Below are 13,168 nucleotides of genomic sequence, written 5' to 3'. Positions count from 1 at the left end.
AAATATTTTGGAAGCCGTCGCTGATGATCCTCATATGAGCATCAGAAATCTATCAGAACAGTTCCATACATCCAAGTCCACTATTCATAAAATAATTAGGGAACAACTGCTCCACCCATTTCACATCCAGAAGGTACATGCCATGACACCTCAAGATTTTCCAGCACGACTGGAATATGCCAATTGGTTCATGGATAGGCAAAGAGAGGATATGACTTTTATTAATCGAGTTTTATTCACTGATGAAGCAGGTTTCAGTAGAGATGGAGTTATCAACTCTCATAATCTCCATATATGGGCCGAAGAAAATCCCCATGGGATATTGCAAACCAAACACCAACGGAAATTCAACGTGAATGTTTGGGCTGGTATCATAGGAAACCATCTTATAGGACCATTCGTTCTACAGGACCGATTGAATGGAGAACGTTATTTGGAGTTCATTCAGAACGATTTGAATGGACTTTTGGAACATGTTCCATTGCAAACCCGAAGAGATATGTGGTTTATGCATGATGGCGCTCCTCCTCATTTTAGTTTGATTGTGCGTGACCATCTGAACCATATTTTCCACAATAGATGGATTGGTAGAGGTGGGCCATATTCATGGCCATCGTGGTCTCCGGATTTAAATCCATTGGATTTCTTTCTGTGGGGGCATCTAAAAAGCCTACACCTATTCACACAAGAGATGCATTGTTGAATAGAATAACATTACATTGTGAAGCCATACGAAACGACCCTGGAATGCTATTTCAAGTACAGAGAGGGTGTCTTCGCAGACTAAGAAAATGTATAGAGAGAGAAGGTGGTCATATCGAGCAGTTTCTGTAGCGGATTTTTCATTTCTGTTTGCTCTTGAGGCTCTTGAGTTTCGTTAGTTAAACGTGTTTGCATTATAAAAATTCGTTATGAACATTTTACCTTTTCCATTTTCCTTAAAAACTAATATTTTCGAATAATGGTAGACATCTCAGGATAAATGTTGTTGAATTAACATTATCATTATTATTTCTGCTTTGATAATTATTCATTTCAAATAATGGTGGACGAGCGGGTTTGATGTCGTCGAGTGAAACTACATTTTTATCAAGACTCGTTGCTCCGATCGACTTTCCACACGAGTACTTTTATTCATAAAATTGTCCAAGTAACCTTAATTTGTTGAAAAATATCTGTCATTTCAAAGTTTTGGGGTGTGGACCATCGGGGGTAGTCCGTTCCTGACTTTGTAGCAAAACAACTGACTCCTGCATGAAAGCTCATCGAAGGAATTCATTTGTTTAGTCAATTACCAAAATTTGGATGATTTTGAATATTCACTTGAAAAGTTATCAAAGAAAAACATTTTTCATTTTGTAACTTCGAGGGCCCGTTACTTGGTAACGAAGGATTTTAGGAAAAAAAGTTATATGAAGTACTGGTGATATTTTGACCCCATCTATACATTCCCGAGAGGAAAAGAGGAAGTCCAGGGACACCCTGTATAGTACTCTCTATATTGATGCTGTTCATTTTTTCCAAATTTTAATGTTTTGGCGTTTTTTCAGTTTATTACTAAGTCGTTAGGCGACTTTCGGCCAATTTTTCTCTACGAATCAAATTCGATCCAAAGCGCTATCAAACGGGTCTGAAAAATTAACCAGGCGATAGTGTCAATGAACGCACTGTTTGACGGTGGTTCACGAAATTTCGTTCCGGAAAAATGGTCGACCTACCTTCAGTAATCCACGATGCGTGAGATGGCGAAATAACTGGACATCAGTTCTCAAGGGTTTTTTATAGTTTAAAGCGTATTGGAAAGGTGAAATAGTTCGAAAAGTAAGTGCCATACGATTTGAACGATCGACAAAAATTATCACGTTCCGGGGTCTGTTTTTCTTTGCTTTTGCGCAACCAAAACGATCCGTTTTTAGATCAGATCATCACATTTGATGAGAAGTGGATCCTCTATGATAACAGGAGACGTTCATGACATTGGTTGGACACCGATGAGCCACCCAGGTACTTACTATGACACCAGTTTTGAAAGTAGATTGTAACAAAAATCTGCAACTAGTTGAGAATTATCTAGAAGAAACTTATTTCTCTAAAGCCCCTGTAAGAAAAATAGATAAAGAAAAAACTTCCTCTTCCCAAAATACATATGTGAAACCCAATTATGACAAAATTTCATTTGTAGAAAATGTATCTGATAAACTTGGAATGCTACTCAGTACCAAACAAGTTAAAGTGGCCTTTTCAAATGAAGATACAGTTGGAAAGCATTTCTTCTCGGAAAAAAACAAAAACACCACAAGAATAGTATACACAAGAATAGTATACACCAATATAGCGTACAAATTGAAGCTGTCACAAATGCTATGTTGGTCAAACCGGATGTTATCTTAAAACATGTTTCAGAAGGTACGAGACACTCTGAGAAACTGAATATAAAAAGCCCACAACCCTCATTGAACATGAAGAAGAATATGGACACATTTTTTATTTTGATTATCCAAACATAACCAACCTTTCTTCTGAAAAATCATTAGATCACTAAACTAGTAAACTGTTTATTCAAATTTTGTTTCTATGTTCGCTAAAAGTCCAAAATAGCCCATTTGGAAGAAAATTTTGGTAGAGTGAATGAATTTCTTTCAGTGGCACCTACAGTAATAAGTGAGGTTCTGAAATTAGAAAAATTATTTAGCGGTGAAGATTTCAACAGTGAAAAATCCTCATGTTAACTCGATTTACTCATAAATTTCGACAAAGTTAGATTCAACTCAAAACGAAAAACAAAATTGGAAAATATAAAGATCATGATCATGAAAAATCGAAAGTATAGAAGACTTATGTACGGTGATGAAACATTTATTCGGGTGCGTACAATCTCAAATGGCATAATCTCAATTGCCAATTTCAACAAATCAAAAATCTTGAAAAACGGCCTTGCCATTTTTGAGTTATGAATAATGTTTTCAATGTTGTTTTATCAATCAGAATATGAAGTATATTTGAATTCCATCAATTGTGAAATATATGGCAGCATTCGAAAAATCCCATGTAAATACTTATTTAAAAAAAACTGTTACAAATCATATTTATTTATATGCCATGCTGTATCAGCTATGTTTTGTAGTTTCCCACCATAATATTATATTTCTCAACATTTAATTTAAAAGGGTTATATTTTTAGGAGTAACTAATTTTTGGGAAAGTTTTGGCTTTTTACTACTTCATGTTGATACAGAAAAAAGAGGGAATCTTCCAAAGAAAGGAAGGAAGTAATCATTTTTAAAGGAAGTAAATTTATACATAGATGTGTACATCATGCAAAGTAGTAACTTTCAGACACAAATTGGAAGATAAAGCCTTCTTTTGAAACAAATACTTTTATATTTATATTCGCTATGGAACTAAATCAGATATCATTCACAGGATTTCTACATAGTTTTATGTATAATTCAGTATTCATATAAAAGTATCTGTTTCGAAAGAAGTTTTAACTATTAAGAGTTAACAAAAGTCAATGCATGTTAAAATATTGAGTAAAACCCTTTCAAAAGCCTATCCGAAGATTGATAACTAATAACTATCTTTCAAATACAATTTCAAAAGAAATCAACCGCATCGTGAAAATTCTGATTGAGAATCTAATAGTCTTTTATCTTAGAAACCCAGTGAATCGACTGTTATCTCATTATCATGTAATGAAGAAATCTGAACTCGTGCTAAACTCGTCGCATTTATTACTATGAATTATGAAATAATCCTCAGGTGAGACAGACAGATACGACGAACGCCGACATGAAGCTATCATCAACAGATGTCCAGATAGTGATTGGGACTAACATGATAATATAAACTGACGGAGACAATCAGACAGGTAGTCAGGTTAGATGTTTCTATAAAACATCTACCAAACATATATATAATTATTTTATTATAGTCGACAAGGTAGTGTGATAATCTGAAATAAAACATCAAAACTTGAAAATATATTTTGTGATATCTATTTTAAAAATTTCTATTTCTACTGCGTGCGTTAATCAAAGTTTCCAAATTAAGCATTTGTTTCCCATATCTGTCCCTGTATAAATTCTCATTTGTATCATCTATTTCATTCAAATCACTTGAATCATCTGTCGAATCTGAAGTCAGTGAATGACCGTCGTTATTATTTTCAGCATCTTCCCTCGATTGATTCAGTTCAGGAAACAGGAATGACAAGAAAGTTTGGGCTCCTCCACCAGTGGAATTTGGAATAATATCGTAAAGCCAATGACCAATTCTCAGAGCAAGATTCATGAAATTTTTCAGTAAAGTCAAGTTTTCATTGGTATAAAGCGATGCTATGAACCTTACCGATCGCACCTTCAAGTCTAGAAGTTCGGTAATGTACTGAATAGCATTGGATATCCAGTCAACGATCAAATTAGATATTGCTGAGATTGAAGAAGATTCTACTTCGGCCAGATCTGTTATGTTCGAGTCTGAAATACGTCTATATCCTTCAGCGAATCTAGTCGCGATCATGCAAATCTGTAAAAAACAATACATGATAATAGTTTCAATACAGTTATATTTATGTGAATGATAGTCTGTTATTGAATCATGATGCTGATTTATACAGGTCGCTCCAAATCATGACGTCAAAAAAATAAAATTAGATTCTTGACATCTATTGCATCCAGGGTTGTTTAAAAATACCCCATATATGATAAAATCCAATTCCCTGTAGGCACAATAACCAAGGCCTTAACAAATACCTAATCTTCCAAAGGCGTTTTCGCTAAAAAGCATGAACAAGATCTTCATCATATTTCCAGATACAAAAATGCATCATTTTCTAATTTTACTAAATTCATCTTTTAGCGTGATTCTTAAATTATGGAAAATGAGAAATAAAACTTCATATGTTTTTATACCACTTGTATTTGTAACTAACGTTACTGCAGTTTCGTCCTATAAGAAAATTTTCAAACAATTACAATCAACATAGGAAGTTATATTTCTCATTTCTCATGATAACCTCCTACCACGTTAGTCCGTTCAAATTAGACCAAAGAATAAGAGTGAAGCTACACCTAAATTCCCACCAAGCTGAAAATCAGTAAGACTGTTCAAAATATGATCAAAAATAAAATTTGAAAGTTTCCCATCTTTCCACTGTATGGAAAAAAATTTATTCAAGGTCAAAGGTCAAAAAAATTAGTTTTTCGCTAATGTCAGCAAAACGGTAAGTTTTACCATAAAAATTCTTCAGGCAAAAATTGTAGATCATAAAATCATCTACATAAAATGTATTTTGAGATATATATATATATATATATATATATATATATATATATATATATATATATATATATATATATATATATATATATATATACATATATATACATATATAATCTTGAACCCTTTTACCCTCAGGGTGTCGGGTTATCATTTTATTGTTGCTTTATGAACTTTTTCCATTCCCTTCTATCTCTAGTCAGTGTCTTTACTTCGTTCCATTGTTATATTTTGAGATATGATTATTCAAAAAGTTGTAAAAGTTGTAATTGTCAAAATATGCCTGAGTCCGCCACGTACATACATCTCTGTAGCTGTAATATATGTTAAAATATTTTTCTATCGGTCATTGTAACTTACACTTATAATATAAAATATACATAAGTTATAACTATAAATAAATTAGGTAAAATTAAACACAGTCCCTTAATTTATACCCCATTGTAACCTTGAGACAACATCTGTCCCCTGTTCAATTGTGTGCGTGGCTGTTCATCAACATATTTTTCGGGTATATTACCAAGTTCAAGTGTGGCTTGGTTATCAACTAGACCCTGCAGAGTTGGAAGTTGGTCAACAATTCATCAGAGGCAGTCCAAACTTTACTTCCACCTGCGCCGGTAAAACTGCTGAACACATTTTGCACCTGCAGAAAGGGATGCAGTGCTAAATGTGGTTGCAAAAAAGCCGGACTGTTTTTTTCTCTGGCATTTACACATTGAAGGCCGGTAATGCTCTAATATTGAATTACCAACAGTCGAGGATCCGGTTGATTCCAACGAGGCGACATGTGATACATCGCTATTAACGCAGTTTACATGTACTCAGGATGAAGATGAAGAACAAGAAGAAGAAGAACAAGGGGAACTTATTTTTAATCATATTTTAAACAATCTCACTGATTTTCAGCTTGGTGGGAATTTAGGTAGCTTCGAATGTCTAAATTGACTAGACTACGTAGTGACGGCTACATACAATAACAGCTGGTTAACGGAAAAATAGATTTGAACAGATTCTTCAAAGATTTTCTTCATACTCATTAGGTTATTTCATAAACGGTGAATATTACATTTAAGTATCCCTCAGCTGTGTAATAATTACAAATAGTTATATCCCTAATGCACCAAGTTCAATTGATTAAAATGTGTGCAAATTCGCAATTTTCGAAATTTTGCTAAGCAATTGGTTCGAGTGTATAATAAGTTGATCAAACTCCTAGACCGTAGGTCGAAGAAGTTTATCTTAAATCATTATGCTTAGGTATACGAGAGCATTTGCTTAAAAGCAAAATTTTCAAAATCATGGGGTTGCATGCATTTTGATTGATTGAGCTCAGTGTACCAGGAATATAAGTTGAGATTATTTCCAGAAGAAGCAAATGATAACATAAATTCACAAAACTTGGTTTCAAAATTTAAAATTTAGAATTTATGCAATATATGAGCACCGATTTGAGTTTATCACTGTATAACTTTGCAAACCTGTAAACACTGCTTAAGCCTTCAACTGTTTCATCATTCTCATACATTAAAGAACATTATTGGAATGAAATATTGAAAACTTCACTTTCAATTTATATGTTACTGTCATGTGATAATCAATTATTAGTATCGAAACTTTCAACATATATATTGAATTGAAATAATTCATTGTCACAATAATTTTCTCAGCATTCAAAGAAAAAAAAACAAATACTAAAAAATTCAATGTCATCGAATATTTTTTGATGGAAACGGTTTTTATTTTATTTCGAACTGGTTTAAAAAACTATCATGTTCACCCAATTTCATCTTTCCATCCCATTTTGCCCGTAACGTAACATCAAAACAAAATATTATCCGATTACATAATTGACTTTAAATTGAAGGGGAAATATTATTCAGGAGGGGTTTGATTTTGGTTACTAAGCTTTTTGGCTTTCTACCCCTCCATCTCTTTTTTTTCCGAAGTTTCACACATTTTTTGTATAAAAATGGAGGAGAGGAAAAACAAAAAAGCTTTTTCCATTAATTCAATTCATGAAATGGAACTTTTTGAAATGGAACAATATGAATTTAAAGAATTCATTCGTCCACACTCTAAATCATTAATGTATATTATTTTTGACAGAGAAGCTAAGTAAAAAATATTTTCAATTATGCAAGTCTTGTTTTGGTAAAAGAAGTTTTTCACAGTTATTTGATGTTGACATATTCAAATATAATACAAGTATGATAATAACAAAATGAATTGCCTAACTCGTTACTTGATGAAAATCAATTCAATAATTGAACAATTTTCCAAATATTTTTTATTTCTAGACGCGTTTCGTAAACACCGTAGCTTCCTTGTGAAAATTATTAAATTTTCATCATGGATAATAATGTTCTTCTGAATAACATCATCAAGTATGGGGTAGAATATTTTTCAAAGTCATATATTTCTACAAATCAAATACCAGAAAAAGGAATGGGTTAACAAGTTACAAATAAATATCTCATGATATTATCCCTATTCAACTAAAATGCATATTTCTAAATGAAAAATAAGCACATTGTTTTTCTTGTAAACGATACGTGAGGTTTCAGGCTGCTTTTTTCAATTATTATTTATAAATCCGTTGATAACATTCAAATTTTTTGAAGTCAATGAGTAATTGATATACCAGTCATGTTACTAAATCAGTTTCGAACCGAAACCGTCAATATTATGGCTAGTGATGAAACATAATGACAATTGTCAGTACCTGACAAGAGATTTGGAAGTAATTTTGAATATTCCACTATTACAAGTGTCTATAGTGAAGAAATAGAAGTTCATGTCTACGTAATTCATTAGAAAACAAACAAAAATCAAGTGATCTGGACAAATATATAGGAATCGTTACTAGAAGCTTCAACAATTCAGATCCCAAATATATTGTGATCATGTACAACAAACTTCCTCACAAACTAGGAATTGAATGTCTATGATTATTGTCATAAAACCAAAAAAATACAGCCTAAAAATGTTCAATGAATAATTTCATAACTAGAGTCTTGAACTCAGATTTGTTTTGGTGCCACTTCCGAAATTTATTTTTCATTGATATTATTACAGAAGTACGCAGCAATGAGAAGTTAGCGAACAATATTTGGGTTTATTGTATAAAGAAATTAATCTGAAATTAAAATCATCAGCAATGAGAAGTTAACGAACAATATTTGGGTTTATTGTATAAAGGAGAAATTAATCTGAAATTAAAATCATCAGCAATGAGAAGTTACCGAACAATATTTGGGTTTATTGTATAAAGGAAAAATTAATCTGAAATTAAAATCATAATACACGTAATTGCGTATCTATTTTGACAAATCGATCCAATAATAGAACAAAGAATTATATAACAATTTTTGACGAAAGTGGATGATTGAAAAAGTGGACTTACCAGAATGAACTTGAAAATACCCATTTTCACTAACTCATTCAGTTGACTCTCGACTGTTGAGAACAAGACTGGGTCTCAAATAAGTCAAGATTCAGTTTTCAAGTAGTTTATAAGTCATCATTTGTTTAATGAGGTTCCCCAAAACTATTAGTAAAGTTATAGAATTTAGACAAAACACGTAGTTGACATGGTATTTTTGGTTATTAGTTTCACCTTTTGAATCGATTACAGCTGTCGCGTACTTCTGAAATGGTATTTTAATTCGATTTTATTCATAGAGTCATTTTGGAACGAAAATTCTCAGAAACTGAAAAGAAAACTTCGTACCTACTATAAATTTTTGTAAGAAATATATCAAAATGAATATATAAATGAAATTCAATACAGTGTCATCCCCAAAGTATGCACCATATGGGAACCTTATTTATTAAGGATTTTTCGACAAAATGTTATTCTTGATAAAAGTTTGTGCAATATCTAAAACTAAACATGCATCAACGAAATACATACGAGGAGCCTTCAAATATTTGATTTTGAGACAAGAGTAAAGTACTCTTATTTTGAAAAATCTCGAAAAATGTTATTTGAAAGAAGTTGTTTAGCATTAAAAAATACATCTACATTTGAAGTGATATGGACATCTGAGCGATGTTTTATTTTTTTACCCATTTTTTTCAAAAAGGCACTACAAAAAAAAATTTGCTAAAACGATAAATAGACAGCATCCTTTATACAACGGTTTATTTTGAAAGCCTGTAATATTACGAATTACACAACTATGGTGTTAAACACGGTCAATTTTTTTGAAGAGTAAAATAATTTTCAAAGTTTTTGGTGCAAAGTTATTTTTATTTTTTGTTAACACCGAAAATTATTCAAAATTTCACTGTGTCGTAACAATAACTTAATATTCAATAATATCAAATCATAAAACATCAAAATAAAATAGGTATTTCGGAACAAATTCATTGATTTTCTGGAGATTTTCTTCTCCAAAATAATTCTCCAAAATAATCTCGAGAAAACCAATGACCTAATGAAATAATATGTAACCAAATTCTATGAGAGCGAAGACGCGGGCAACAGCTAGTATTATATATTTTACAAAAGAAAGAAAAAATGAAAATTCTAGCATCTAACTTTTCTTCTCAGTTTTGAAACTAGTCATTATCTTTTGTCTCACTGATACCGCCCTTATTCTACTTCTGGAAAGATATTTTCTACTTTTCTTAGTTTCCAGTAAATTCGGGTGAAAGCCTTCCTTCAAGCATAACATCATTTATTGGAATAGGTCTTTCGGTAACTGCACATTTACTTCTACCTATTGGTTACATTTGGCAAGTATTCTTTGATCCAAAACGGTCATAGATTATTTGTCACCTGTTATACTTTTTCTATCGCTTTTTCAAGTCGTATTTGATACTTGTGAAAGAAAAAATAGTTTTCATTTCTTTCAAATAATTTCAGAATGGAATGAATATCGATGAAGTATTCATAAATGCTAACTGCGCCATGACGTATAAACCTCCGACGTGATGAATGTCTTCTAATCATATCAATCTAATCATAAATAAATAGGAAGCTCACGGTAAATACCAACTAACCAGAAACCCTATTGATTACACAATTTTTTCTGACTTGATACAATACTGCAAATCGATTGTTATTCTTTTTGCCGATCATTCTGGCAACACTTATAATTACATATAATTAGATATTGTGAACCATTTGCCACACACACATTGTTGATACAGTGAACATTCAATTACCTTCTGTTTTGGTAAAATTTTCGGAGGAATCTCTAAACTCAAGGACAAGCTGAGCCTGGTCCTGACGGTATTTCATCTTACTGAATACCGTCAGGACCAACTTCTGAAAAGAAGTTTATTTACTTTATCTTCACCAATTCTTGTTTAATTTGTATCATGAATCACCGTTGTTTCTGTTGTTTCTGCCGTGTTTTTGTTCCCATTGTGTTTATTGTTCCTGTATTTGTGTTGGATATTGTTCCTGTGTTCCAGTTGTTTTCTGTTCGTGAGTTCCTGTTCATATTTTAATATTTCTTAAGTTCCCATTTTAACTGATATCAGCTCATTCTGATTGACAAAGTTCAACATGACACGTCTGTCACTTCAAACAAAAATTGAAATTGTTTTAATTGTTGGTGAAGGGGTGAGGTCTTATCGTGAAGCGGCCGCTGGAATCAATAGACGACACCCGCTAGAGGTAGCTGTACACCCTGGAACTGTACATAAAATATATAATCTATTCGTGAGCACCGGCCAAGTAACAAAGGACAGAAAAATTGTAAATCATTATATTGATGATAGGATATTGGCGGCTCATCAAGCTGATCCTAGAATTAGTTTGAGAAACTTATCGCTTCAACTCAATATGAGCCGCAGTAAAATATGGAGGTGTTTAAAGAGGCATAAAATGCATGCGTTCAAACCCAAATTTTTACATACTTTGCACGGAGGAGATGAAATCCGCCGTATGGAGTATTGTTAATGGATGCAGGGAAATTATCTCAATGACAGGAATTTTTTAAAGTATATCTTATACAGTGATGAGGCTACCTTTACCACGAATGGTGTTGTATCTTCCCAGAACATGAGGTTTTGGGCTGAACAAAATCCAAATTAGGTGGTGAATTGTAGAGACCAAATATTTCAGAAAGGTAATGTGTGGTGTGGTATCCTGAACGAAAATATTTTTTTTCGATCAAAATTTAAACGGACGACTATTCGTTGATTTTCTCAAAAATGTATTTTCCGATGTGTTGGAAGAACTACCTTTGGATGTGAGACACAGCATGATTTTTCAGTTAGATGGTTCACCAGTTCACAAATGTGGCATAACAAGGGTTTGGTTGAATAGGAATCTACCTATGAAATAGACAGTACCCAATAGCCCTTTCGTAGTATGGCCACCACGATCCCCAGATTTAACTCCACTGGATTTTATTTATGGGGAAATTTGAAAAATAAAGTTTATAAGGATAGGCCAACAAATAAAGAAGATCTTCGTGCAAGAATTATACATGCGTGTAGAGAAATCACACCTAGAGAACTGAGAAGAGTTGGAGGAAATAATAAAAGGCGCATAGAAAAATGTGTTCGATTGGAGGGAAATTTCATAGAAGGCACGAAAATATAAAATTGTCAATAGTTGAATCATTTGAAATAGATTGTTTTGTTTTTTAATTGAAAATGTGATTTTGAAAGTAGTACTTCTGAAGAATTTTGAACTACATAACATTTTTCACCACAAATATCCTTGTTTTTTTTTAAATAATGGGAAAATGAGAATATGAACTAACATTAACCATCCTAAAACCTCACCGATTACATGTTTCCGTTCCTCTTACAGAACTACCATTTTCTCTCTTATTGAGAAGGAATAACTTTCCTGACAACAAAATAAAAAATAAATTATTTATGTGAAAACAAAAGTCGAGTTTCTCTTAAACGATTTCGTTCATGTTTTGATGTCAAAACCAAAAAAAAAATCTACTTCAATTATTATGGAAGGGTGTTTCCATGAGAAGTGAAACAAATTCGGATTTTTCAGGACTGACATTTTTTCAGGAAAAAAGTGTAATCGTAGTAAATTGGTAGTCCTGATCACGAATCTGAAGGAATTTTGAGCCTATTTTGCCCCCTAATATGTTTTACCGTAAAAATGGGGTGTTCCATCGCGAGTGGCGGACAGCGTATATCACTTTGGTCAACTCCATTCAGGTGGTATGTGCATTTTGAGCATTTCCATCAGCCCTGAGAGTTTCATCGTTCTACCTCGAATATTACGGAAGATACAGAGGTGTTTCCATGAGAAGTGAAACAAATTCGGATTTTTCAACACTGAAATTTTTTTCAGGAAAAAACTGTAATCGTAGTAAGTTGATAGTCCTGATCTCGAATCTGAAGGAATTTTGAGCCTATTTTGCCCCCTAATATGTTTTACCGTAAAAATGGGGTGTTCCATCGCGAGTGGCGGACAGTGTATATCACTTTGGCCAACCCCATTCAGGTGGTATGTGCATTTTGAGCATTCCCATCAGTCCTGAAAGTTTCATCGTTCTACCTCGAATATTACGGAAGATACGGGGGTGTTTCCATGAGAAGTGAGACACACTGTATACTGTGACTCCATCGACCTTTTCATAATATACGAAATTTAAATTCAGAACTCACTTCATATTTGATTTGTAACAATTGAATCATTCCACTTGAATAATTAAATTATTAAAAAATTCATTATGAAATTTTACTTCTACGACACATCGAAAATTATTGTCACTATATTACTATTCTTCCTAATCAGTCGCCATTGTGAGTGGCAATACATTGCATTCCATTTTAAACGAACCACCCTAAATAACTTTTGGTACAATGATTTTCAGGGAAAATAAAAAACACCTCAACAATAGTATACAAGGGGACACATTTTGACATATTCACATTTGATCTAACTTTCCCT

At 32.7% G+C, this 13,168-nt stretch overlaps 1 protein-coding gene across 1 annotated transcript; it reads right to left on the bottom strand.

The window, feature by feature from the left end:
* Positions 1-3,996: 3,996 nt before the first annotated feature.
* Positions 3,997-8,774, bottom strand: LOC111502347 (uncharacterized). The gene is made up of 2 exons (XM_074185652.1): positions 8,687-8,774; positions 3,997-4,527 (listed from the first exon to the last, which is right to left on the bottom strand). The coding sequence occupies exons 1-2, from the start codon at positions 8,708-8,710 to the stop codon at positions 4,003-4,005; spliced, it is 549 nt and encodes a 182-aa protein (XP_074041753.1). The 5' UTR covers positions 8,711-8,774; the 3' UTR covers positions 3,997-4,002.
* Between the last annotated feature and the right edge of the window lie 4,394 nt (positions 8,775-13,168).

Source organism: Leptinotarsa decemlineata, unplaced genomic scaffold (assembly GCF_025532065.1).
Source record: "Leptinotarsa decemlineata unplaced genomic scaffold, Ldec_3_MD MMD2_tig00078346_RagTag_RagTag, whole genome shotgun sequence".
In the NCBI taxonomy this organism is placed as follows: Eukaryota; Metazoa; Arthropoda; class Insecta; order Coleoptera; family Chrysomelidae; genus Leptinotarsa; species Leptinotarsa decemlineata.
This window is presented reverse-complemented; position numbering and strand designations above follow the sequence as displayed.